At 43.2% G+C, this 23100-nt stretch overlaps 1 protein-coding gene across 1 annotated transcript in view; it reads left to right on the top strand.

The window, feature by feature from the left end:
• Nucleotides 1–23100, top strand: part of LIMCH1 (LIM and calponin homology domains 1) — a 223646-nt gene that overhangs the window by 116073 nt on the left and 84473 nt on the right. Inside the window, exon 4 of the mRNA XM_054163774.1 lies at nt 18718–18824. Coding sequence (XP_054019749.1) covers nt 18718–18824 — 107 coding nt within the window. The remainder of the gene's footprint in view (nt 1–18717; nt 18825–23100) is intronic.

Genomic DNA, 23100 nt, shown 5'->3' with positions numbered 1-23100 from the left:
GCCCTCCTCAAGCTTCAATCCATTATGCCTTGTCCTATCACTAAAAGCTCTCATGAAAAGTCCTTCTTGGCTTTCTTGTAGACTCCCTTCAGGTACTGTAAGGCCACTATAAGGTCTCCTCAGACCCTTTTCCAGGCTGAACAGCCCCTACTCTCTCAGCCTGTCCCCACAGGGAATGTCCTTCCTGCTGTCCCCATAGGGGATGTTCTCCATCCCTCTGATCATCTTTGTTGCCCTCCCCTGGACCCTCTCCAGCAGTTCCATGTCTTTCTTGTGCCGGGGTCTTGGTGTTCTCATGCTTGCATCAAAAATTCCTGCAGCTCTTTTACATCTTCCCAAGAGTAGTTCACCTTGCTTGTTCTGTTTTGTTTGGCTGTGATTTCATGAGCCATGCACTTAAGTCCAGTACTCAAGTGTGCATGTAAACTATTATGTAAGCAAATTTCAGACCAAGGCCTTCAAAGACTGTGGTCAGTATTCTCCATCATAGCTTCCAATATGATTTACTCTCTTTTTTATGACAGTGTACAAATACTCTCGTCCTTTTATGACTTTAGAATAATAGCTGCAGCAATAAAAGTGCCAGACTGAGGTTAGGAAGTGGATGGGAAGTAAATAAGAGGAAAAAGACTCAACTGCTCTGTTCAGGATAATGGAAGGTGGAGTTTAGGATATGCCAGAGAATGGAAAAATCTTGGATAACCTCTGTGTTGTGGGTGTGGGCAACTCACTGAACAGCCTGCTGGGGTTTGGCAGCAACATCTATCATCCTGGATCAGCACAGCCACAGGATGACTCTTGCAGGAGAGCTGCTCCATGCCAGTGCCTTTCCCATTCAGAGGCAAATGGCCCAAAGGCATGAACTCAGTTTAGCAGTGCAGCGTAGCAAATGTAGGAATTTCCAGGTAGCCAAAAAGCCCCAGAAAGTGGGTGCTGTTCCTGTGCTAGCTGCCTTTCCAGACACTGCCATCATAGACCATGAGGCATGCTGAAGACTCTTTGCAGCTCCAGGCTGGCTGACACATACTTGCACAGGTACGAAGAGCACACATGCCCAAGGTCTGGTACCTCCTGGGTGGTTTGGTTCCCTGTGCTGCAGTTTGGGCAGTGTTCTCACATCACCTAAGGTGGTTGCATAGCTCTGTAGCCCCTATACTTGGACATCTGTTGACCTTGTAAACCCCAAGTATCTCTTAGCAGGGTCTCCAGATAAAAGAGCTGACAAGCTTCAGCACAGTGCTGAGCCTCAGCTGGGTCCATGCATTCAAGCAAGGCAATGCTGGGTCTGAAGAATATTCCCCAGTCACTAGGGCAATCTAGAGGTGTTTGCCAAAGCCAGTAAGTCCTGCTGGCCTTGATCTGATTTTGGGTAGCCATGTGTAACATTTGCATTCTCCAGAAATCTGTGCCTGCAGGAGTGGTTTGGAAATGTGTGAGCTGGCTGGGGACTGGGCTCTGCAGTGCTTTAAATCAGCTAAGCTGCTGGCAGCCTTTTCTTGGCTCTGGACCTAGTACAGCTGCTTTCATGGCCTGTGAAGCCTGGCTTAATAATCTTGTTGGACTCCACTGGTTCTGCTGTCTAGAGACACCTCTTGCTGATCAACAAACTGTACTCTCTTGAGCAGAGGGGAAAAAACAAAAGTCATATTTGCTTTAAATTTATCCTTTCCCTTTACACATTCTCATCAGCTAAGTTTTACACCAGTCTATATAATGTGGGTTTAAAGTGACAAAGTTTTCAGAAGCAGCAGGTGAGGAGCTGGAAGCTTGTTGCTAGAGGGTGCATGAACATCTCTGCTAGCCTTACTTGTGACTCTTCTGAGCAGGAGCCACTGACTGTACTTAGGCAAGCTGAATTATAAGCACGGTTTGGCTGTTTTCCTTTACAAAGAAAAGATTATCTCAGGTCTGGTTAGGACAGAAGGTGGGGTGTAAACTGAGATTTTAGGAATAAATTGTCAGTGATAAGTGATTTGTTTCCCTTTTATTTTCCCTCTGCCAACACATGTGGCAAGCTGTTTCTGCCATCTCCACTCCTTAGTTCCAGTTCCTAAGACTTGGTGTGCTGCATGTTTTCATCTTCCTGCCCTTGCTGCTTTGTGCATTCCTAGGGGAGAGAGGATATAGCAGAAGTGTGCCTCACACACACCTCTAGTGTGTTGACAGCAAATGGAAGAACAGGACTCTATGTCCTGAAGAAGGAGAGATCCTTTATGCTCTGCTGCCCAGAGGAAGCAGAACCAAGACATTGTGAAAGAGCTGCGAGGAAACCTTGCAGTGGAAATACCCTATATGAAAGAAGAGTTCCTTTATTTCCTTCTTGTTTTAGTTGTTGATTTTGTGCCCATAAACTTCAGGAATTTCTGCTTCTTAAGTATACTCTATTAGATATCATTGTACTGCTCTTTTTTTTCCTCCTCCTGAAAGCTCAGCCTTCACAACTGTAAACAGTTATGGTATCCAGAGATAATCAGTGGTTGTGCTTTTCAAATGGTCCTTCAAAGGCATATGTGCACAATCTCTATGGACTTCATCAACAGTAGTAATTTAAGTTGGTTCTTCTGGATACTCTGTGTAAGCTAGCAGCTACCATAGCTTCATGAATAAATTATTCCAGTTCTTGAATTGTATCTGAGGTAGGCTTTCCTGATGCTTGAAAAGGGATGGAAAATCAATAACTAAACTATTATTATAGCCCTGAATAAGCTGGAGATATTCACAGTGAATAACAGGATATTAGAGGCTGGAAGGGACCTCAAAAGATCATCCAGTCCAATTCCCCTGCCAGAGCAGAATCACCTAGAATAGGTCACACAGGAACACATCCAGGTGGGTTTTGAATGTCTCCAGAGAAGGAGACTCCACAACCTCTCTGGGCAGCCTGTTCCATGGTCTTGTCATCCTCATAGTAAAAAAGCTTTTCCTCATGTTCACATGGAACCTCCTCTGCTCCAGCTTGCACCCATTGCCCCTTGTCCTATCACTGGACATCTCTGAACAGAGCCTGGCTCTGTCCTACTAACATTCATCCTTCACATCTTTATAAACATGAATGAGGCCACCCCTCAGCCTCCTCCTCTCCAAGCTCAAGAGCCCCATCTCCCTCAGCCTTCCCTCATAAGGGAGATGTTCCACTCCCTTCAGCATCTTTGTGGCTCTGCACTGAACTCTCTCAAGCAGTTCCCTGAGGTCCTTCTTGAACTGAGGGGCCCAGAACTGAACACAGTATTTCAAATGCAGCCTCAGCAGATTGGAGTAGAGGGAAAGGAGAACCTCTCTCAACCTACTGGCCACTCCCCTTCTAATACACCTCAGGATACCATTGGCCTTCTTGGCCAAGATGACTGATAGTTATAACCATGCAAGCAAGACAGCAAATGTGAGTTTTCAAACCTGAAAAAGAAACACCAGGTACATGGATTGAGTGTTGTGGTGTGTAGTAATTTAGACAGTTCCATTATAGATGGTCAAAGTTAAGAACAGGCACTGATTGACTTAGCATCTGTTTGGCCAGATATTTTGGTTGCCTGTAAAGTGTAGTTGCAACAAATTGAAGCTTACTGATTTTTCATCCCCTTCATTTTTCTTACTGAAATCATTCTAGACTTCTAAATCTGCAAGCTTTCTACTTACTTTATTACTGGAAGGAAAAACAGTTATGTAGGTTTTTCAACTGGAATGTGCTGGAAAGTCATTCAGTACAAAAAGCCAATTAAAAAACAAAACAACAAAACCAAAACAGAGGGTTTTTTGGACTTGAACTGCTTCTTTTAAATGTGTTTGCAAGGAAACCCTAACCTGTACCTTGAAGAAGTTCAGTGTGGTTTATGTAATGTTGGCATGAAAAGGCAAAGCTGTGAGTGGGGGTTGGGGAAATGTATGTCAGGTATCATGTAACAGCAGTAAAGAGATTTCTGATGTTTATCAAACCTTGAACACCACAGATTATTAAAACATATTCCCTGGCAATAAAGAGTAGATGTTTAATTTGAAAGGAGAAGTGGAATTTGTTGCCTCTTTTTTTTTTCTGCAGAGGTCATGAACTGAGCAGGAATGAGTCCTCCTTGGCGGTTCCACTGTTTTGCTGTTTGCCTTGGGGAGTAGAGATTTGGTCTGACTTTAACAGCTACTGCCAGGCCCCTGGCCTCCACAGGCAGCTTTCTTGCATCTTTTGAGGCCCACCTACAGCAGTTGTACTTGGACAGTGGGGTGCAGAGGCCCTCCAACAGCTCTGGCTGTGTAGTATCCTGATCTTTGCATAGCGGGTTGCTGTCTTTGATGAGAGAAGTCCAAGTACTGGCCAACTGTTACTGTTTGTTGGCTTAAAATGGAAGGGAGCTTTTCTTAATATACCAGGCAAAAGAGAACACAGTACATAAAAGAAAGAGGCAAGAAAGTAAAGTCATATTCATAGTAGCTGCTGCCATTAGAAGAAGTGTAATGACTCTGCCAGGCAGTGCTCATAATGTTCACAAGGGCTTGTAGTGATAGGACAAGGGGCAATGGCTTTAACCTGGAAGAGGGGAGACTGAGACTGGATATTAGAAAGAAGTTCTTTACAGTGAGAGTGGTGAGACACTGGAACAGGTTGCCCAGGGACATTATGGATGCCACCTCCCTGGAAATACTCAAGGCCAGGTTGGACAGGGCTTTGAGCAGCCTGGTCTAGTGGAAGGTGTCCCTTCCCATGGCAGAGGGGTTTGAACTAGATAACCTTTAAGGTTGCTTCCAACCCAAATCATTCTATGAATCGCTTCCAAAAGTTTCAGGTCGAATTGATTTCAATTTTAGGTACCAGTTTCTTTTTTACCTTTACAATTTGAAACCTTACAAATGCATTAGACAACATTTCATCTGTTTTCTGACCTTGGCTGGTCAAAGTTTTGTGCTCAGGTTGCTCAATACAGCTGCAGGGAGCAAAACTTTTCAAATGAGATTTATCATGCACATATTTTCATAAAACCTTGGGTGTTTTTTTCTGGATTGCACACCCTGAGTGAATTCAAGTAGCTGACTAGGAAGACATCTGATAAATTACCAGGGCAAAGTAGGAATTGAGGCTGGAACTCCAATACAGCTTCATGTCTATGATTAATTAGGTTGTGGTGTATCAGAAAAGCATCAGGTGTAAATCTCACTATTGCTTGTTGGTTTTTTTTTCTTGTCCTTGACATCTGCTTTGGATGTAGTTAGAGAGGAAAACTAGAAACAGCCTGCAGTGGCTGGATTTTCAGATAGTCATCTCTGAATGTTCAGGCTTCAAGTTACCTATAGAATGGGTTATGCTGGTCAGGTAATTCATGACCCTCAACTGGAGATGCACAAATTTTTGTGGCTTTTCCTCCTCTACTAGCTTCACTCCATCCCAGAGGTCCTGTGGCAAGTTGCATCTGATGGTTCCCTGCAGCTGGCTCCCTGGAACAGTCAACATTGCTCTTCCTGGAAAAGGAGATTATTTTCACAACAGCCAAGTCAAAATATAGAAAGCAGGGGTTGGGTAACAGTGCCCTAAGATATCAAATGTGATCAAAGGGATCCCATGAAGCTTGGAATCTGTAGGCAGAGAAAGGAAGGTAGGGCATGTGAAAAAGGTTAGCAGCCTTTAGCAGACTCATTAATTAAGGAAGACATAGAGGCAATTTCAGCACATAGATTTGCTTTGCATAAGTAGTCTTCATCGCCACTGTGGTACAGTATCTTAGCAGCAACTCATATAAATAGCTTTTGAGAAGCATCTGTTGGTCCATGGCTTAACACACAGTTCCCTCTACAGCAGTCAGGAAAGGCAGTGTTTGCTGGTAGTTGATGGCTCTACTCATCTTGCAAAAAGCTTTGTTTGTGTTGGAGCTTAAGCTATTTGCAGAGTTCCTTTGGCTTACCCCAGGGGTGTGCTTTTTGGGTAAGTCACTCAGGAGGTAATTCCACTTTATCAATCTATGAATTTGTTGGGTTTGTTATTATTTCTGGTGGTGTTGGAGGTTGGTTGGTTGTTTCTTTTAAAGCTCAAGTATTTTTGGTGTTTGGAGCTGTAAGCTCCCTCTGCACTCCTGGAAACTTTCTTCCTGTGGCACTGCAAGTGACATGGTATACAAGGAGATACGGGTGTCTTGGGTTCTGTCATGCTTCATGTTTGGGATAAGCTTTGTTCATAGCTAGTTCAAAACTGGGAGGAGTGGCTGACACTCCATCAGACTGTGCTGCCATTCAGCAAGATCTGGACAGATGAGAGAGCTGAGCAAAGGAGAGCTTAATGAGGTTCAACAAGAATATGTGTAGAGTCCTGGGGAGGAACAGCCCCGTGCACCAGTACAGATTAGGGGTTGACTTGCTGGAAAGCAGGTCCATGGAGAAAGATCTGGGAGACAAGAAGTTATCCATGGGACAGCAATGTGCCCCTCTGGCAAAAAAGCAAATGATCTCCTGGTGTGCATTAAGAAGAGCATGACCAGCAGGTCAAGGGAGGTTCTCCTTCCCCCTGATACTCTGTCCTGGTGAGAGCACATCTGGAATGCCATGTCCAGTTCTGGCTCTCCTGTTGAAGAGGGACAGGGAACTACTGGAGAGTCCAATGGATGCTTCAAGGGCGATGAAGGGACTGGAGCATCTTCCTGAGGAGAAAAGGCTGAGAGACCTGGGGCTGTTTAGTCTGGAGAAGAGAGGGCTAAGAGGGGATCCTATTAATGTATGACTATCTGAAGGGTGGGTGTTAGGAAGGGGCCAGTCTCTTTTCAGTAGTGCTCTGTGATAGGATGAGGGGCAGTGGGTACAAACTGGAACACAGGAAATTCCACCTCAACCTGAGGAAAACCTTTTTTACTGCAAGGGTGGAGCACTGGAACAGGCTGCCCAGAGAGGTTATGGAGTCTCCTTCTCTGGAGACTTTCAAAACCTGCCTGGGCACATTCCTGTATGGCCTGCCCTAGGTGAATCTGCTTTGGCAGGGGGGGTTCAACTTGCTCTCCAGAAGTCCCTTCCAAACCCTTGTCATTCTGTGATAAGCTTTAACAGTACATCTAGTGAAAACTGTACTCTCCCATCTGTAATGCTCAAGTTAGTTTCTTTGGTGGTCCTGTTGTTTGAACCCCAGTGACTTAGAGACTGTTTTTATTTTCTGAGTATCTGGAGCAGTAGTTCTTATGACTTGTGACTCTAGATTTGGAGTTCATGTATTTGTATTTTGTTTTCTTTCCTTGAAGCACTTTGTTTGAGATGGCTGCTTTTGAGATCTCCTAAACCCCTGATCAGACTGTGTGCTTTCCTTAATGCTTTGCTGTGTCCTGATAATTGCACACAAATAAACCAAACATAGAAAACAGCATGCTCTCCTTAGTTGTGAATGTTGTGCCCCTTTTTATATCTTGCTGTAGAGCTCAGTTGTGGGGGCAGCAGCCGGAGGGATGTGCTGAGAACAGAGAGCATCCAGTTTCCTCAACAGGATGTCTTGAGGGAAATGTTGTGACACTAAACAAGGTTTTTAGGGTTCCTTGAAATCTTGTGTTTAGGTTAGTCATACTCCCAGCACACATCATGTGAGTGCAAATCAAGGTCAAATTGTCTTCATGACCTTTTTCCCCCCTCCTCCATCAGAAACAAACCACAACTATTGCCAGAAGGATGGGTAAGAAGGGTTAGACACCCCCCAACACTGAGCTCCAGTTGCCCTGAGAACATAAGAACATTCCCACTTTTTAAATTGCTCCTTCCCCAACCCACTCTGCACTAAATTTTGTGTTGCCCCGCTTCACAGCCACTTCACAACTAACAAGGCAGAGGTAAATAACAGTCTTTTCCACCACAGCAGAAGGAAGCAGGCTGTGCTTTTTGGGTGGTGTTTCACCTATCCTCGTGTTTTTACCCACCTGACTCTGGATTTGCAAGATGAGCTCCCAGCTGTTTCTGGCAGTGCTTGGTTGCACTTCACTGTACATGAGCTTGTTTTTAAACCTCCATCTTGGTGAGCTTTATTCATCAAAAATGTGAAAAGTAGATAACAGAAGAACTCATGAAACTGAGGTCCCAATGCTTGCAAGCCAAGTGCTGTCATCTGGTGCTGCAGAGAGGGGATGGAAGGGAAATGTCCTCTTTCTTGACCATAGCATAGTTGATACAAGAGAATGTGACATCAGATAGGCATCTCCTCTGAAATCTGACATCTGGCTGTGATTTCATCACCATTAGAGACCATAAGTAGCCTGGAAATGCTTTGGGCTCTTTTCCCTGCTTGCCTATGTTCCACCTTCATTGCAGTAAACAAAGCCATCTCACTCAGGGTGTATCTTGGCTTTGGCAGATCTGATGGAATGCACATCATCTGATTGCTCTGTCCCCCAAAGACAAAGATGTCAACTGAGCTCCCATTTGTTTATATGTCTTATTTGTGCCTTCAGGGATAATGAGCTGATGTAGCAAGGAGAAATATCAGGACCTACTTATCTAGTGAAGTCATAGTCATAGTCTTGTGCTCATACTGTGTGAACTCCTCCCAACCCTCTGTGGTTTGCTTTTGCCTGTTGAGTTGGAGGCTGCTCTTGCTCATGTTCTTTTGTGTGGTCCCCTCCCAGATTTTCTTCTCTCTTCCCCTGCCATCCTTCTCCTTTCCAGCCCACCATGGCTCTGCCCTCCTTTTACATCATACCATGCTACAGGGATTTTGAGGTCATGTTTAACATTTGCAGCAATGAGATAAATCATCCATTTTGTACCCAGCACAAAGTTTTCACTACCTGCCCAGGACCTGCAGTGCCATTTTATATTCTGAACTCCTTGCATTCCCCTTTCATTATACAGAATATGGACATTCCTGGTTGGGGATTTTAATTATAGGCATCATACAAATGATAGTAATATACTGCATCACATAAGCAGCTTACAGATGTGGCTGAAATTTGTTACAGGGCAGAGATCTTGGGAAATAACTAATCTGATGGTGAAGGGCAGATTCAGGAGAACATCAGACAGTTTCTTAAGATTCAGCATTGCTGCTGTACTTCAGATTTTCCCCAAAATGCATCTGGGGGTACTGGTTGATAGTAGGCTGAACATGAGCCAGCAGTGTGCCCAGGCAGCCAAGAAGGCCACTGGCATCCTGGCCTCTATCAGGAATAGTGTGGCCAGCAAGAGCAGGGAGGCCATTCTGCCCTGTACTCAGCACTGGTTAGGCCACACCTTGAGTCCTGTGTCCAGTTCTGGGCCCCTCAGTTTAGGAAAGATGTTGAGTAGCTGGAACGTGTCCAGAGAAGGGCAACAAAGCTGGGGAGGGGTTTGGAGCACAGCCCTGTGAGGAGAGGCTGAGGGAGCTGGGGTTGCTTAGCCTGGAGAAGATGAGGATATGAGGAGACCTTCTTGCCACCTACAACTACCTGACAGGAGGTTGTAGCCAGGTGGGGGTTGGTCTCTTCTCCCAGGCAACCAGCACCAGAACAAGAGGACACAGTCTCAAGCTGTGCCAGCGGAGGTTTAGGCTGGATGTTAGGAAGAAATTCTTCCCAGAAAGAGAGATTTGCCATTGGAATGTGCTGCCCAAGGAGGTGGTGGAGTCACCACCACCGGAGGTGTTTAAGAAGAGACTGGATGAGGCACTTGGTGCCATGGTTTAGTTGATTAGATGATGTTGGGTGATAGGTTGGACTCAATGATCTTGAAGGTCTTTTCCAACCTGGTTCATTCTAATTCTAAATCTAAATTCTAAAAGATGATCAGAGGGCTGGAGCACCTCTCTGATGAAGACAGGCTGAGAGAGTTGGGGTTCAGCCTGGAGAAGAGAAGGCTCTGGGGAGACCTAGCAGCCTTCCAGTATTTGAAGGGCCTCTCTAAGAGAGCTGGAGAGAGACTTTGAACAAAGGCATGCAGTGACAGGACAAGGGGTAATGGATTCAAACTGGAAGAAGCTTTATTTGTATTAGACATTAGGACAAAATTCTTCCCCATGAGGGTGGTGAGGCACTGAACTTGTTGCCCAGAGAAGTTGTGGTAGCTCCAAGGCTGGAAGTGTTCAAAACCAGGCTGGATGAGGTCTTGAAGAACCTGATCTAGTAGGAGGTGTCCTTCCCCAAGGCAGGGGGATTGAAATGAGATGTTCCGTTTCGATCCAAACCATTCTATGACTCTATTAGCAAAAGATTTTGCTGAAGGCTGAAAAAATAAATGAGATCTGTTGTTTCCTTTGCCCAAGTTTCCCTTTATACTATCAGAGGAGAGTAAGTTTTATACTACCAAAGTAGTGGTATCAGAGCTGTGCACTAACTTCTTGCTCTAAGTGCTGGCAGTTTTCCAATCTAGTAAGCCTAGTTGGAAGCAGCAGGATCTAAGTGCCTTGGTAAGAATTTGGCATTTCCATCTTGATCTTCAGGGTCTGGCAGTTGTAGATTGCTTAGAGCCATGTTTGGAGTTTCTGGTATCGTAGAACCATAGAACTGTTTTGGTTAGAAAAGACCTTTAAGATCATCAAGTCCAACCATTATCTAACTCTACCAAGACTGATGCTAAGCCAAGTCCCTCAGTGCCATATCTCTGTGGCTTTCAAACCCCTCCAGGGATGGAGATTCAGCCACCTTCTGTGGAGTCTGTTCCAGTCTTTGAGAAGCCTTTGGTTGATGAAATTTTTTCTGATATCTAACCTGAACCTCCCTTGGTGCAACCTGAGGCTGTTTCTTCCCATGTTTCGTGTAGCTGCACTGTGCTCCCAACAGACACCTTTTCTTCACTGAATTTTTAAGGTGGTTTTTGGTAAGGACATGAAGCTGTTGTTTGAGGAGACACATTGCTTCCACCTTGATTGCCCTAAAAGAAGCAGGAAAAGGCTTGGCTTTCTTTGCAAAGACAATCTTCTCTGCTGAGCTCTTAAAGACGCTGCTTGCCAGGCTGCCTGGCCTGCTGGTGCTCCCAGCAAGCTTGGCCCTTCTCCCTGCAGCCCCTCCTTCACAGTAGTAAAGTTTCATCTCCTGCCAGTGTGTCTTACTCCTGCTGGTTTCATCTGATCACCTGCCTATTTATTCTCTGGACCTACTTCTTGCCCTTGGGGCTCACAGAGTTCCCCCCACGCTGATAATTTTCCTCTGCTGCTGCTCTCTGCCTGTGCAGGTGCCAGGGAGGGGAGGTGCCAGGAGAGGAGCTGCTGCTGTGTGCCAGCCAGCACCTCACATGGTTTTAGGGTGTCAGGGCCACGTTGCTGCCCTGGAGATGGCTGGAGGTGGAGTTTGGGGGGGGGGGGGGGGACTGTGTTCAGCCCCGACCAGCTGCAGCTGTGTGACTCCTGGCCGCCTGTCAGTCCTGCTGGTCCGGAGGGTTATTGCACTTTGGGAGGCCAGAATCGGGTCAGGCTGACAGGCTGGTAAGTCCTGCTTTCCCTCCCTGCTCCCAAGGTCACTCTCCTTCTGTTTATCCCCATGAAGCATGAGGCTATTACCTCATTCTGGGGTGCATGCAACCTTGTCTTCCTTCACCATTCTGGTGGAGCTTGCCTTCAGTTCTGGTGTGCTGTCATCCTTTGTGTTCTGGAGATTAAGCATCCTAAGTCTCTAAATGTGTCACGACTACTGTTGAGTTCTTTCCAAATCTACTCATTTGGAATCTGCCATGGAAAAAGAAATGGTTTGTGTAAATTATATACAGTAAATTACTGTATATACAGTATAGCACACTGTATAAACAGTAAAAAATCTATCTAGTAAAGCATATGTATTAAAACACGTCTCTAGTAAACCATATGTATTCAAACATGCACAGCAAAGCCTAAAGAGTAAAATATATATGTGTGTGTGTGTATATATATATACATATATGTATGTATCAAAAGTTTCCAACTTCTCTCATAGAAGTTCTTTCCTAGTGGACTTGAACTGGATTTTTCCATGTTGCCTTTCCATCTGCTTGTGAATCAGTCAAGATCCATTGCTCTGCCATAAATAGGTTATCCCCACTAATATTTTATATGAAATGGAAAAATGAGGGGATTGGGAAGACATTTTGGGGAGGGAGCAAAAGGGCTTTTATGAGTTTGTATTGGAAATTGCTTAGGAAAGCAGTTTTGAAATACATTTTTTAAAATTTAATTTAATTTTATTATTTTCTTTTAAATGTCAATTTACTTTTGAATTTTTATTTTATTTAAAAATTTAATTTAATTGTATTTGTTTAATTTTTATTTTTATTTATTTTAAAATGTTCTTTTATTTAATTTAAAAAATTTATCTTAATTTTATAACAATTGCTTTTATTTAACTTAATTTTTATTATACCTTTAAATTTATTTTTAATTTACGTTTGAATAATTGAATTTAATTATTTGCTTTACTTTATTTGTATTTTGTTTATAGTGTTTTCATTTTTTAAGAATTTAATTTAATTATATTCTTTAATTTTATTTTTCATTTTATTATTTTAAAATTAATTTTAAATTTAATTTTTAAATAATTTAATTTAATTATGTACTTTAATTTAATTTAGTTTTTATTTTATTATCTTATTTGCTTGAATTCAATTTTATTTTTATTTTATTATTTTATTTTAAATTTTATTTTTAAATTTAATTTTAAAAATAATTTAATTAAATAGTTTGCTTTAATTTAAATTTATTTTATTGTATTTACTTTCTTTTTTTGTTTTATTTTATTTACTTAATTTTCTCTTCTCTTCTCTTCTCTTCTCTTCTCTTCTCTTCTCTTCTCTTCTCTTCTCTTCACTTCTCTTATCTATTTTTTATTTTATCTTTTTTTTTAATTTTTATTTTATTTTGTTTGGTTTTGTTTTGGTTTTATTTTATTTTATTTTATTTTATTTTATTTTATTTTATTTTATTTTATTCTTGAAATCTCCCAGTTTCTTCTGGAGCAGGGAAAACTCCAGCATGCCAGAAATGCACACGGCCACCTGTTTGTCTGCAGCTGTCCTGCAAAGCAGCGCAGTGCTACCAACAACTAATAATATCTCCAGCTCGCCAAAGTGGCATGCCCTTGGCATTTTATTCAGGGCTGTGAGCAGACACACAGCTTGCCTTGCTTTTGTTTTGCCCCGAGTTTATCTCTGTATCTCACCCAGGCCGTGCAGTGGCACGTCTGACAAGCGCTGCTTCCCCGGCCGTAAGCCGCAGGTCCGATTTGCGGCGTGGATACAGTGAGAATATTTTGTGTAGTATTGTGGCAGATGAAAGGAATGGAAGTGGGCCAAATTCAAGCTGTTTGCCGTTGCATCTGATCAGCAGATCCTATGGGGAGAATTTGCCTGCTGTGACTATTTGATTCTCGCTAGCTTGAACTGTCTTGTGTGCTGGCAGTGCTACTGTGTGAATTTGCGGTGGCTTTCCAGGGTGTCTGTCCTGCACAGCTGCCAGCTCTTGTGGGTGTTTTTTCTTTACAGGGTTCAGGATTTTGTGCTTCACTCTCCCTGAGGAAAATTAATGCTATACAGTGAACACTTTTTCATATTTATAAACCACAGGCTATCAGTCTTTTAAAAAACAGCAAACCGCCCCCCAACCCCCCCAACAACCCAAATGACAAGTGACCTCCCCCTTCATGGAGGTGTAATCCCTCTGCCTCTGCTCTTTGAGTTACCTGCAGGCAATTGTCCTGGCAAAGTAATTTTTGTAGAGGTGAGCCTGTCAGGTTACACACTAAAAAGGATGAAAAGGTGACAGTGTTGGAATGCAGCTGTGAGATCACCTCTTTGGCTTCCTTCCCATCCATCCTTCTGAGGGCTGGGGGTCAAGAGGGAGGGGACAGTCTTTGCTCTGTCACACCCTGCGGTAGGACAAGGGGTAATGGATATAAACTACAGCATAGGAGATTCCAGCTCAACATGAGGAGGAACTTCTTCACTGTGAGGGTCACAGAACACTGGAACAGGCTCCCCAGAGAGGTTGTAGAGTCTCCTTCTCTGGAGACTTTCAAGACCCATTTGAACGCATTCCTGTGCAAGCTATGCTAGATTGTACGGCCCTGCTCTGGCAGGGCGGTTGGACTCGATCTTTGGAGGTCCCTTCTAAGCCCTAACATCCTGTGATCCTGTGTTAGTCATCCCTGCTCCTTCCTGTCCTTCCTTGCTGGTTTGTGGGCTTTACCCAAATTTTAATGTTTCAATTTTTGATTCTTTGATTCTGCAGTTTGCTACAGTGGAACATTTACATGAATAATTTTTGCCTTTCTAATATTTGTAAATCAAAGGCATTGCTTAGAGTGCTGATCCTACAGTAACTGTCAGGACTCTGCTTAGGCAAGCAGAAAAGGGTTGGGCTGTATCCTGTGCTTGTGTCCTGTCTGTCACCACACTGAAGCATTTGTCTTCTGTAACCAGCCTGTTCATGCACAGATGAGATATAGATACCTATAGATTAGAGATTTGCAGATACCTATAGATATTTAGTTCTATACTTATTGATCCATATTGGTCCCTTCCAACTCCTGGTATCTATAAATATCTATATTTATAGATACAAAATGTTATAGATAAAGAAATGGATGGAATTAGCAAAGGAAATGCAAACAGTAACAGGTGAGTTTGCTCACAGGACAGCAGGAAAGAGGCTGTAGGAAATAATGTGCTGACCAAGTGACCCAGTCTCTGTCTAGTCCAACTGCACCTGCAGCAAGCCCCTACTCAGAGAAAGGCAATATCATCTCCATGTAATGTGTGGAGGAAGTTGTGTCTTAATGCCTTGTAGGGGCTGCCAGAGAGACTCAGTTCTGGCTGTGTGTCTTCCCAGACCACTGTAAAAGATACTGCCCTGTTAGCTGAGGCTCAGCAGCTGGCCACACTGCGATCCTTGCCATTGCAGGGTGACCCATTTGCATGACCTATTTAACTCTGCCAAGTTGTAAGGAACTGGATATCCATGCTGGGTGTGTTTTTTCAATCACTTATTTAAAGCAAGGATTTATGTTTTTTAGTATACATTGGTGGTTGTGAACCTTTCTTTTTCAGTTTCTTCAACAGTAACAGTTGGGTTGACAGCTGGCTGAACATGAGCCAGCAGTGTGCACAGGTGGCCAAGAAGGCCAATGGATCCTGGCCTGCATCAGGAATAGTGTAGCCAGCAGGAGCAGGGAGGTCATTCTGCCCTGTACTCAGCACTGGTTAGGCCACACCTTGAGTACTGTATCCAGTTCTGGGCCCCTTAGTTTAAGAAGGGCACTGAGACTCTTGAACGTGTCCAGAGAAGGGCAAAAAAGCTGGCGAGGGGTCTTGAACACAAGCCCTATGAGGAGAGGCTGAGGGAGCTGCGGTTGTTTAGCCTGGAGAACAGGAAGCTCAGAGGAGACCTTCTTGAGTCTACAACTATACCTGAAGGGTGGTTGTAGCCAGGTGGGGGTTGGTCTCTTCTCCTAGGCAACCAGCACCAGAACAAGAGGACACAGTCTCAAGCTGTGCAGGGGAAGTTTAGGCTCGAGGTGAGGAGAAAGTTCATCACAGAAAGAGTAATTGGCCATGGGAATGTGCTGCCCAGGGAGGTGGTGGAGTCACCATCACTGGAGGTGTTTAAAAAGGATTGGACGTGGCACTTGAAGTGATGGTTCAGTTAGTCATGAGGTCTTGGGTGACAGGTTGGACTTGATGATCTCTGAGGTCTTTTCCAACATTATTGATACTCATAATTGAGGAGAATCTTCTTAATTTGCGGGGCCCAGAACTGGACACAGTACTCAAGGTGTAGCCTAACCAGTGCTGAGTACAGGGGCACAATGACTTCCCTGCTCCCGCTGGCCACACTCTTCCTGATACCATTCCTGATGCCGTTGGCCTTCTTGGCCACCTGGGCACACTGCTGGCTCATGTTCAGCCAGCTGTATGAAATACATTTTTGACTCAAGGGTAGGCAACCCTGGCAGGTTTCCCTTTATTATCTGTCACTTGAATTCAATGTCTTTGTCAGCTTGTTTGGTGTTGTTTTTTAATCCTTTTAAACAGATTGCCTTTTTTAGGACCATTGGGACATAAAAACTATGAGACTGTTAACAAAAGCAAAAAGAAATAATCTGCCTTTGCTCTCAGATTGCATCTAGTTTTTTGTGCCCAAACAAGATGCCAGCTTTGTGAAGGAATTGTTTGGGTGGTGGCATTAGTGACTGTTGCAAATGTTATTATTATGGTGACCATCAGAGTAAAAAGTATGTGGAAAAAGCAGGCAGAGGGTTGTGACACTGCTTCTTTGGAGAAGTGGGCATTTGTTCATCAACAGAAGAAACAAGTTTCTAACATGCATGGCTGCCAATTCCCTGGTATCTTTGTCACTACTTATCATAACTTGGATGTGAAATTTTGGCAGAAAGATGAGTGCAATTACTTATCCCTGGAGTTCCCCCTCCTTTGATTGCTTATTAAACCTATTAGGTTACTGTGTCCTCTGTGCCTTGTGGATTTTTGTTAGGAAATATTGTTAGGAAATTTTTTTTTTTGGGGGGGGGATGCTTTTGCATTTTTATTAGATTTACACATTGCTCCACCCACCATTTGGAAGTGACCAGAGCTGTCCTCCACCAGAGGCTAAACACAAGAGTTATTCATGTTGCAGTTGGAGAAAAGATAATGCAAACAGTAAGCCAGATGGGGAATTTTACAAGCATCTTTTCATATCATGAATGATGCTGTCTCTTGGGGTTATGGGCTCTCTGCTCCCTCCACTACTGTTCCTTTCCCCTTGGCTCCCCTCCAAAGCTGTTAAGTTTGAGCCAAGAAAGAAGGAGAGATTTGGACTCCTCTAAATTCCCAAGTCTGTATTTTTTTTGGTTGTTTTGTTTTGTTGCAGTGTGGCTGGTGACAGCGAGCTTTGTGTGCGAGAGCGTTGGCATGCAGGGAGCCGCAGCGATTAGCATGCTGATTGCTGTGCCCCGACAGAATAAACAGGGCTGCTCTCACTGAGCCATGCCTGTGCCACCCAAACAAAAGCCTGGGAGCAGATGTGGGGAGAGCCCTTCCTCACAGAGTGGACAAGAGCTGAATGCTGCTCAGGCTTCTCCCCAGTTTTGACCAGTCTCTGCCACACGCTGAGACTGCACTCCTCTTGAACTCTTCATCAATGGAACAAAACTGGAAATGGGTAGATTCAGACTGGATGTTAGGAAGAAATTCTTCAACATGAGGGTGGTGAGACACTGGAACAGGATGCCCAGGGAGGTGGTAGAAGCTCCATCCCTGGAGGTTTTTAAGGCCAGGCTGGATGTGGCTCTGAGCCATGACAGGGGGCTTGGAGCTAGATGATCCTTGAGGTGCCTTCCAACCCTAACGATTCTATGATTATATCTGACAGCTTATCCAGTTGTAGCTTTGAGGCTTGAGAGTGTATCAAGCTCTACATTGTATCTTTACTTGTCCTCACATCTACCATTGCAGTTTGCTGATCTAGCAATGTCTATACATAAAAATTTGTCCTCTACTGACTTTGAAGTTTTATCTACATAAGAAAGGTTCACTGGTCCTATAAAAGGTGTACATCAGAGAATCATAGAATTGTCAGAGTTGGAAGAGACCTCAAGGATCATCTAGCTCCAACCCCCCTGCCATGGGTAGTGACACCTCACACTAGATCAGGTTGTCCAGAGCCACATCCAGCCTGGCCTTAAAAGCCTCCAGGGATGAGGCTTCCACCACCTCCCTGGGCAACCTGTTCCAGTGTCTCACCACCCTCATGGGGTAGAACTTCTTCCTAATGTCTAATCTAACTCTCCCCTCCTCTAGCTTGGATCTATTCCTCCTAGTCCTATCACTACCCAACATGCATACATATAAGTATAAAACATATTAAATCTATATGCACACATAGAGATTGAATTCTTTTAGTGCAAACCCACGTGTCATCTCTTCTATTTGGTTTGAAGGAGGCTTAAATCAGCTTGTGCCTGTTCTCTTTTAGTTACTGATTTTATGGTTTACACTCTGAAAAGTGTAAGTTCTCCATAAAAAACATTACAAGATCAGTTTTGTTTTCTTCTTCCAGACTGGTCATGTAAAGTGTGGCTTCAGGCATTTGCATAGAATGGTTTGGGTTGGAAGGGACTTTTAAAGATCATCTAGTTATATTTAGCAAGAAGTCACCTACCTCTTTTCCCAGTGGCTTCTGCCTGGTTAATGTGGGAGAGGCAAGAGACCAGTTGTGTTAACTAGAAGCAGCTGGCTTGATTGTATCAGTATGCAAAATGTTTTCTGAACAAACTGCTTGTTTGGTACTGGACTGTTTGATATCTATCCTTCCTGTTCCCTACAGAAATCCAGCCTTCTCTTTTCTGCCCCATAACATGCTGAACTTGTGTTGGCAGCCTACAGCAGGAGGTGGGGAATTTAGCAGGGCTTTTTCAGTTAAAGGAGTTGCCAACATCTGGGTTTGGAAAGAGAAAAGTCAACAATCTTGTTGCAATTATATGTATCTTTTTTTTTTTAAATCATATGTATCTGGTTTTCAAACAAAATATATACAGACTTCTTAAATGATGTGACTGGAAATGCCTTTGGTTCTTCATTTAGCAAATGATACAACTGTTCATGAGCTGTTACTGAGTTAGGGGCAGATTATAGAATCTTAGAATGGTTTGGGTTGGAGGGGACCTTAGAGATCTAGTTCCAACCCCTGTGCTATGGACAGGGACACCTGCTAGACCAGATTGTTCAAGGCCCCATCCAGCCTGGTTTTGAACATTTCCAGGGTTGGTATGGTAAGGTTACGTTTTTTCCAATGAGAAAGAGTGAAAGGATTTTCTGAGTTGTTTCTGGGTTTTTTTTTTCTCTTTTCAGGATAATATCATCTTATTCTTAAGAGGCTGTAAAGAGTTGGGACTTAAAGAATCTCAGCTTTTTGATCCTGGGGATCTGCAAGACACATCCAACAGAGTAACCATCAAGTAAGTACAACAGAAGTTTGTGAATAGCATGTGACTACCTCAGGTGTATGTGATGCTGTAGAACTGTCATTTGTATAAAGCAAATTGGAAGATGAGCATTGGGAAACCTTTAGCAGTGGCAAGGCTGCATGGTTCCCTTCAGCAGGCTTTCTGTAAGGGCTGTTATTTTTCCCAGGGAGAGAAACCACAGCTCTTTTAAAACACTGTTTTAGTTAAGCAATGAGATTCTGTGGGACTTAGGGGTTTTCCTGAGTCTAAACTGATGGCATTCTTTTTTGTCTGTCCAACTAATAAAATACGTGGGCTGGGGAAAAGGAAAATGATATCATGGCTCTGTTGTTTCAGATTGAACTGTTTTGTGGGTGCATTGTAGGACATTCATAGGCCTGTTGGACTCTGCAAGGTGCAGACATGATCACAGGGTGTTTATTTTCTAATAAGAGCTATAGATTAGGACATATTTGGATTGAGCATGTCAATGTGAACTGTGTGGGCTGGAAATGCCACAGTTTAGGTACTTCACTGAAGCCACACAATCTACCATGCACATATTGAGAGGTTCTCCTTACTGATAACTAATCCATGAGGTTTAGGAAGTGATTTTATCTATCTTTCTTTCCTTCTTTCTTTCCTTCTTTCTTTCCTTCTTTCCTTCTTTCTTTCCTTCTTTCCTTCTTTCTTTCCTTCTTTCTTTCTTTCCTTCTTTCTTTCTTTCTTTCTTTCTTTCTTTCTTTCTTTCTTTCTTTCTTTCTTTTTCTTTCTTTCTTTCTTTCTTTCTTTCTTTCTTTTTCTTTCTTTTTTTCTTTCTTTCTTTCTTTCTTTCTTTCTTTCTTTCTTTCTTTCTTTCTTTCTTTCTTTCTTTCTTTCTTTCTTTCTTTCTTTCTTTCTTTCTTTCTTTCTTTCTTTCTTTCTTTCTTTCTTTCTTTCTCTTTCTCTCTTTCTCTCTTTCTCTCTTTCCCTCTCTCTTTCCCTCTCTCTTTCCCTCTCTCTTTCCCTCTCTCTTTCCCTCTCTCCCTCTTTCTCTCTTTTTTCTTTTTCTATCATCTATCTATCTATTTATCTATCTATCTTTAATCCTCCAATTAACAGCTTTTTTAGCCACACCCATCACTGCAACAGTGCTTAGACTCCAATGCTTTTACTTTCACCATTTCACCCCACAAAGTGGTTCAAAATGTAGAAATATGTAACATACAGTTGTGGAAGCTGCCAAAAGTCACACAGAATAAGCTTGAATCAAAGTCCATATAGTCATAGACTGAGGTCGTAAGTTGAAACTGTTGTCCCTTTCAGGGCAGACTTTGTCATCATGGACTAGAGGAGCAGAAGCAGTCAAACTGTTTGTTTTAACAGCATTCAGGATCCCCAACCCCCAAAAGCAAGAGCACCTCACACTTTGATAAACTCAATAAAATTTGTAATTGGTGTTATTTAGAACTTTTCATGACATCTTTGTGACTGTCCTGCCTGACAGAAAACAGTTACTGCTCTACAGACAAGCAAATACTGCTGAGTTGATTTAATGGCTTTGTTTCATTTGGCCAAACACATCACTAATGAAATCCTGGTCAGACATGGCCATTTTAGAGAGGTATATGGAAGCAATTTACTACATTTCAGCAGCATTTTAATTTTTTTCCCCTTCTGGCAGTGGAAGCTGGGCAAGTTTTCATGGTGTTCAAGCACTGTCTGGGAAAATTCAAAGGTTCTGAAAGTTGAATTGGCTGCTTCCCTTGTTTTAAGGGATAATGTCCTGCTCTCAGCTCCTTTCTAAGTTTATGCCTCTAATATGTGGTTCTTCTCACCTGTACATGCCAGCAACACAGGGCTATGTTAAGTGTTTCTTCTAAATCTGGTAATATTGCAATGGAAGAAGGTTCTTCCTGATGTCCTGTGACAACATCCTGTCCTCATGACAATAAGTGGCTGGAGAGAGTCGCAAACCAAGCCCTAATCTCCATATAAAACCCTAATTTCCATGTGAAACCAGAGAGAAGGGGTCTTTTCCATAAGAAGTTTGACCTTCTTGGATTGAGGATGATAGAATACCTTGGAGGAGACAGGTTGAGAGGCTGGGACTAGCATGGAGCTCCAAGGAGAGCTGTCCAGCACAGGAGCAAGTTAAACCAGGAGTAATAAACTTGGCAAAGCTGACTTGACCCTCCACCAAGTATGATGCTAGGTAGACATGCAGTGTCTCATGGGCATGTTTGTGTTTTTTTCTCCCCATCAACTCTTTAGAGAAAGCAGCTGTGGAAATGAGCCAAATGGTTTCCTAGCACTATCCAAGTTCATGCTGAGTGACTGAGTTGAGTGCACAAGCCAAGTCCATGACTGTTGTAGAGAAATATGTTCAAGACTGTCTTCTGCTAGCTAGTTCCCAAAGCACAAGGATGTTTTTTTTCCTTAGCCCCTTTTTAAAGACTTCTGATTTATTATTTTTTTAACCATGGTAAAAATGTTCTGTGGCAAAGGATGGACATGAAGTTCACACCTGAATAAGAAAATTGCGTTTTTTACCTTTCTTTTTCATATAGATGTTCATTGAGATAGGTCTTTTCTTCTTGGCTCATTCAGCTTATAAAAGTTATGAGCTAATGCTATAAAGAATTTCTTTCTGACTTGTTAAACAAGACTCTTTTCTACTGCTATTTTATTAAGGAAAAAAATAGGACTGCTTTATTTTTCTTAGCATGTGGGTATTGGCAGATAAAATTTTGACTTCACAAAGATGGTATCAAAAACACTTTCCTTTTTTTTTTTTGAGCATTGCCTATATTTAAGGTTTTGTTGTCCTCACAGATTTAAATGTAGTCAGTTTTTGTCAGGTAACCTTTAAATCCACTGCAACATTACTATCATAGTAGAAGGCAATTCCATTCTACATCAGGAGACAATCTTTACTGAGTCTGAAGTAGCCTTACATGTTTCTCAGCACCTAAATGTGATGCACATTTCCTCCATTTCTTTTTTTGTTTTAATGGCTTCTTTGCTGAATTTTGAGCCACTGTTTCAGTTTGTGCAAAAATTGGTCCTTTGTTCTTTCCAACATAAAGCTTCCATCCTTCAAACATTGGTGAGAAACTAAACTGAGAAGAATGCCAGTGACTGCTTGAGTCCATATTCAAAACCTAAATATTCTCCCCAGCAGGTTCTGTTGCAAGTGGCAAGATCTTTATTGCTTCACTCACATATTTGGTTCTTTGTGATGCTTATTTCCTGTGGTGGGTTGAAGTTTCCTCCCAGCATTAACTTTGCCAGACCAACTCAGATAGAAGCAAATGAAGCTGTATTTACAAGCAAGAGCTACACTCTATGATGGAATGCAATGCATATGTACCAAATGTACAGGATTTACAATATTATACAGATATTTACAATTAGCAAGCAACACAACCAGGGAAGCTGTTCCACTGCCCCACCCCCACCCCCCCATCCCAAGAGAGAAAAGGAGCAGAGAGAAAGCAGGGGTTAGACTTAACAGCTCAGCCAAGGCCAGCTGATGACACCAAGCTGGGGGCAGGTGTTGATCTGTTAGAGGATGGGAGAGCTCTGCAGAAGGACCTTGACAGGCTGGACAGATGGGCAGAGTCCAGCAGCATGAGATTTAACACATCTAAGTGCTGGGTTCTACACATTGGCCACAACAACCCCATGCAGTGCTACCGGTTGGGGACAGAGTGGCTGGAGAGCGGCCAGGCAGAGAGGGACCTGGGGGTGCTGGCTGATAGTAGGCTGAACATGAGCCAGCAGTGTGCCCAGGTGGCCAATGACATCCTGGCCTGCATCAGAAATAGTGTGGCCAGCAGGAGCAGGGGAGATCATTCTACCCCTATACTCAGTACTGGTTAGTCCATACCTTGAGTCCTGTGTCCAGTTCTGGGCTCCTCAGTTTAGGAAAGATGTTGAGTTGCTGAAAGGTGTCCAGAGAAGAGCAACAAAGCTGGGGAGAGGCCTTGAGCACAAGCCCTATGAGGAGAGGCTGAGGGAGCTGGGGTTGCTTAGCCTGGAGAAGAGGAAGCTCAGAGGAGACCTTCTTGCTGTCTACAACTACCTGAAGGGAGGTTGTAGCCAGGTGGGGGTTGGGCTCTTCTCCCAGGCAACCAGCACCAGAAAAAGAGGACACAGTCTCAAGCTGCACCAGGGGAAGTTTAGGCTGGATGTTAGGAAGAAGTTCTTCACAGAAAGAGAGATTGGCCATTGGAATGTGCTGCCCAGGGAGGCGGTGGAGTCACTGTCCCTGGAGTTGTTTAGGAAGAGACTGGATGGGGTGCTT

This window comes from Dryobates pubescens, chromosome 1, assembly GCF_014839835.1.
Source record: "Dryobates pubescens isolate bDryPub1 chromosome 1, bDryPub1.pri, whole genome shotgun sequence".
NCBI lineage: Eukaryota > Metazoa > Chordata > Aves > Piciformes > Picidae > Dryobates > Dryobates pubescens.
The sequence above is the reverse complement of the archived record's forward strand: the minus strand, read 5'-3'. Positions and strand labels throughout refer to the sequence as shown.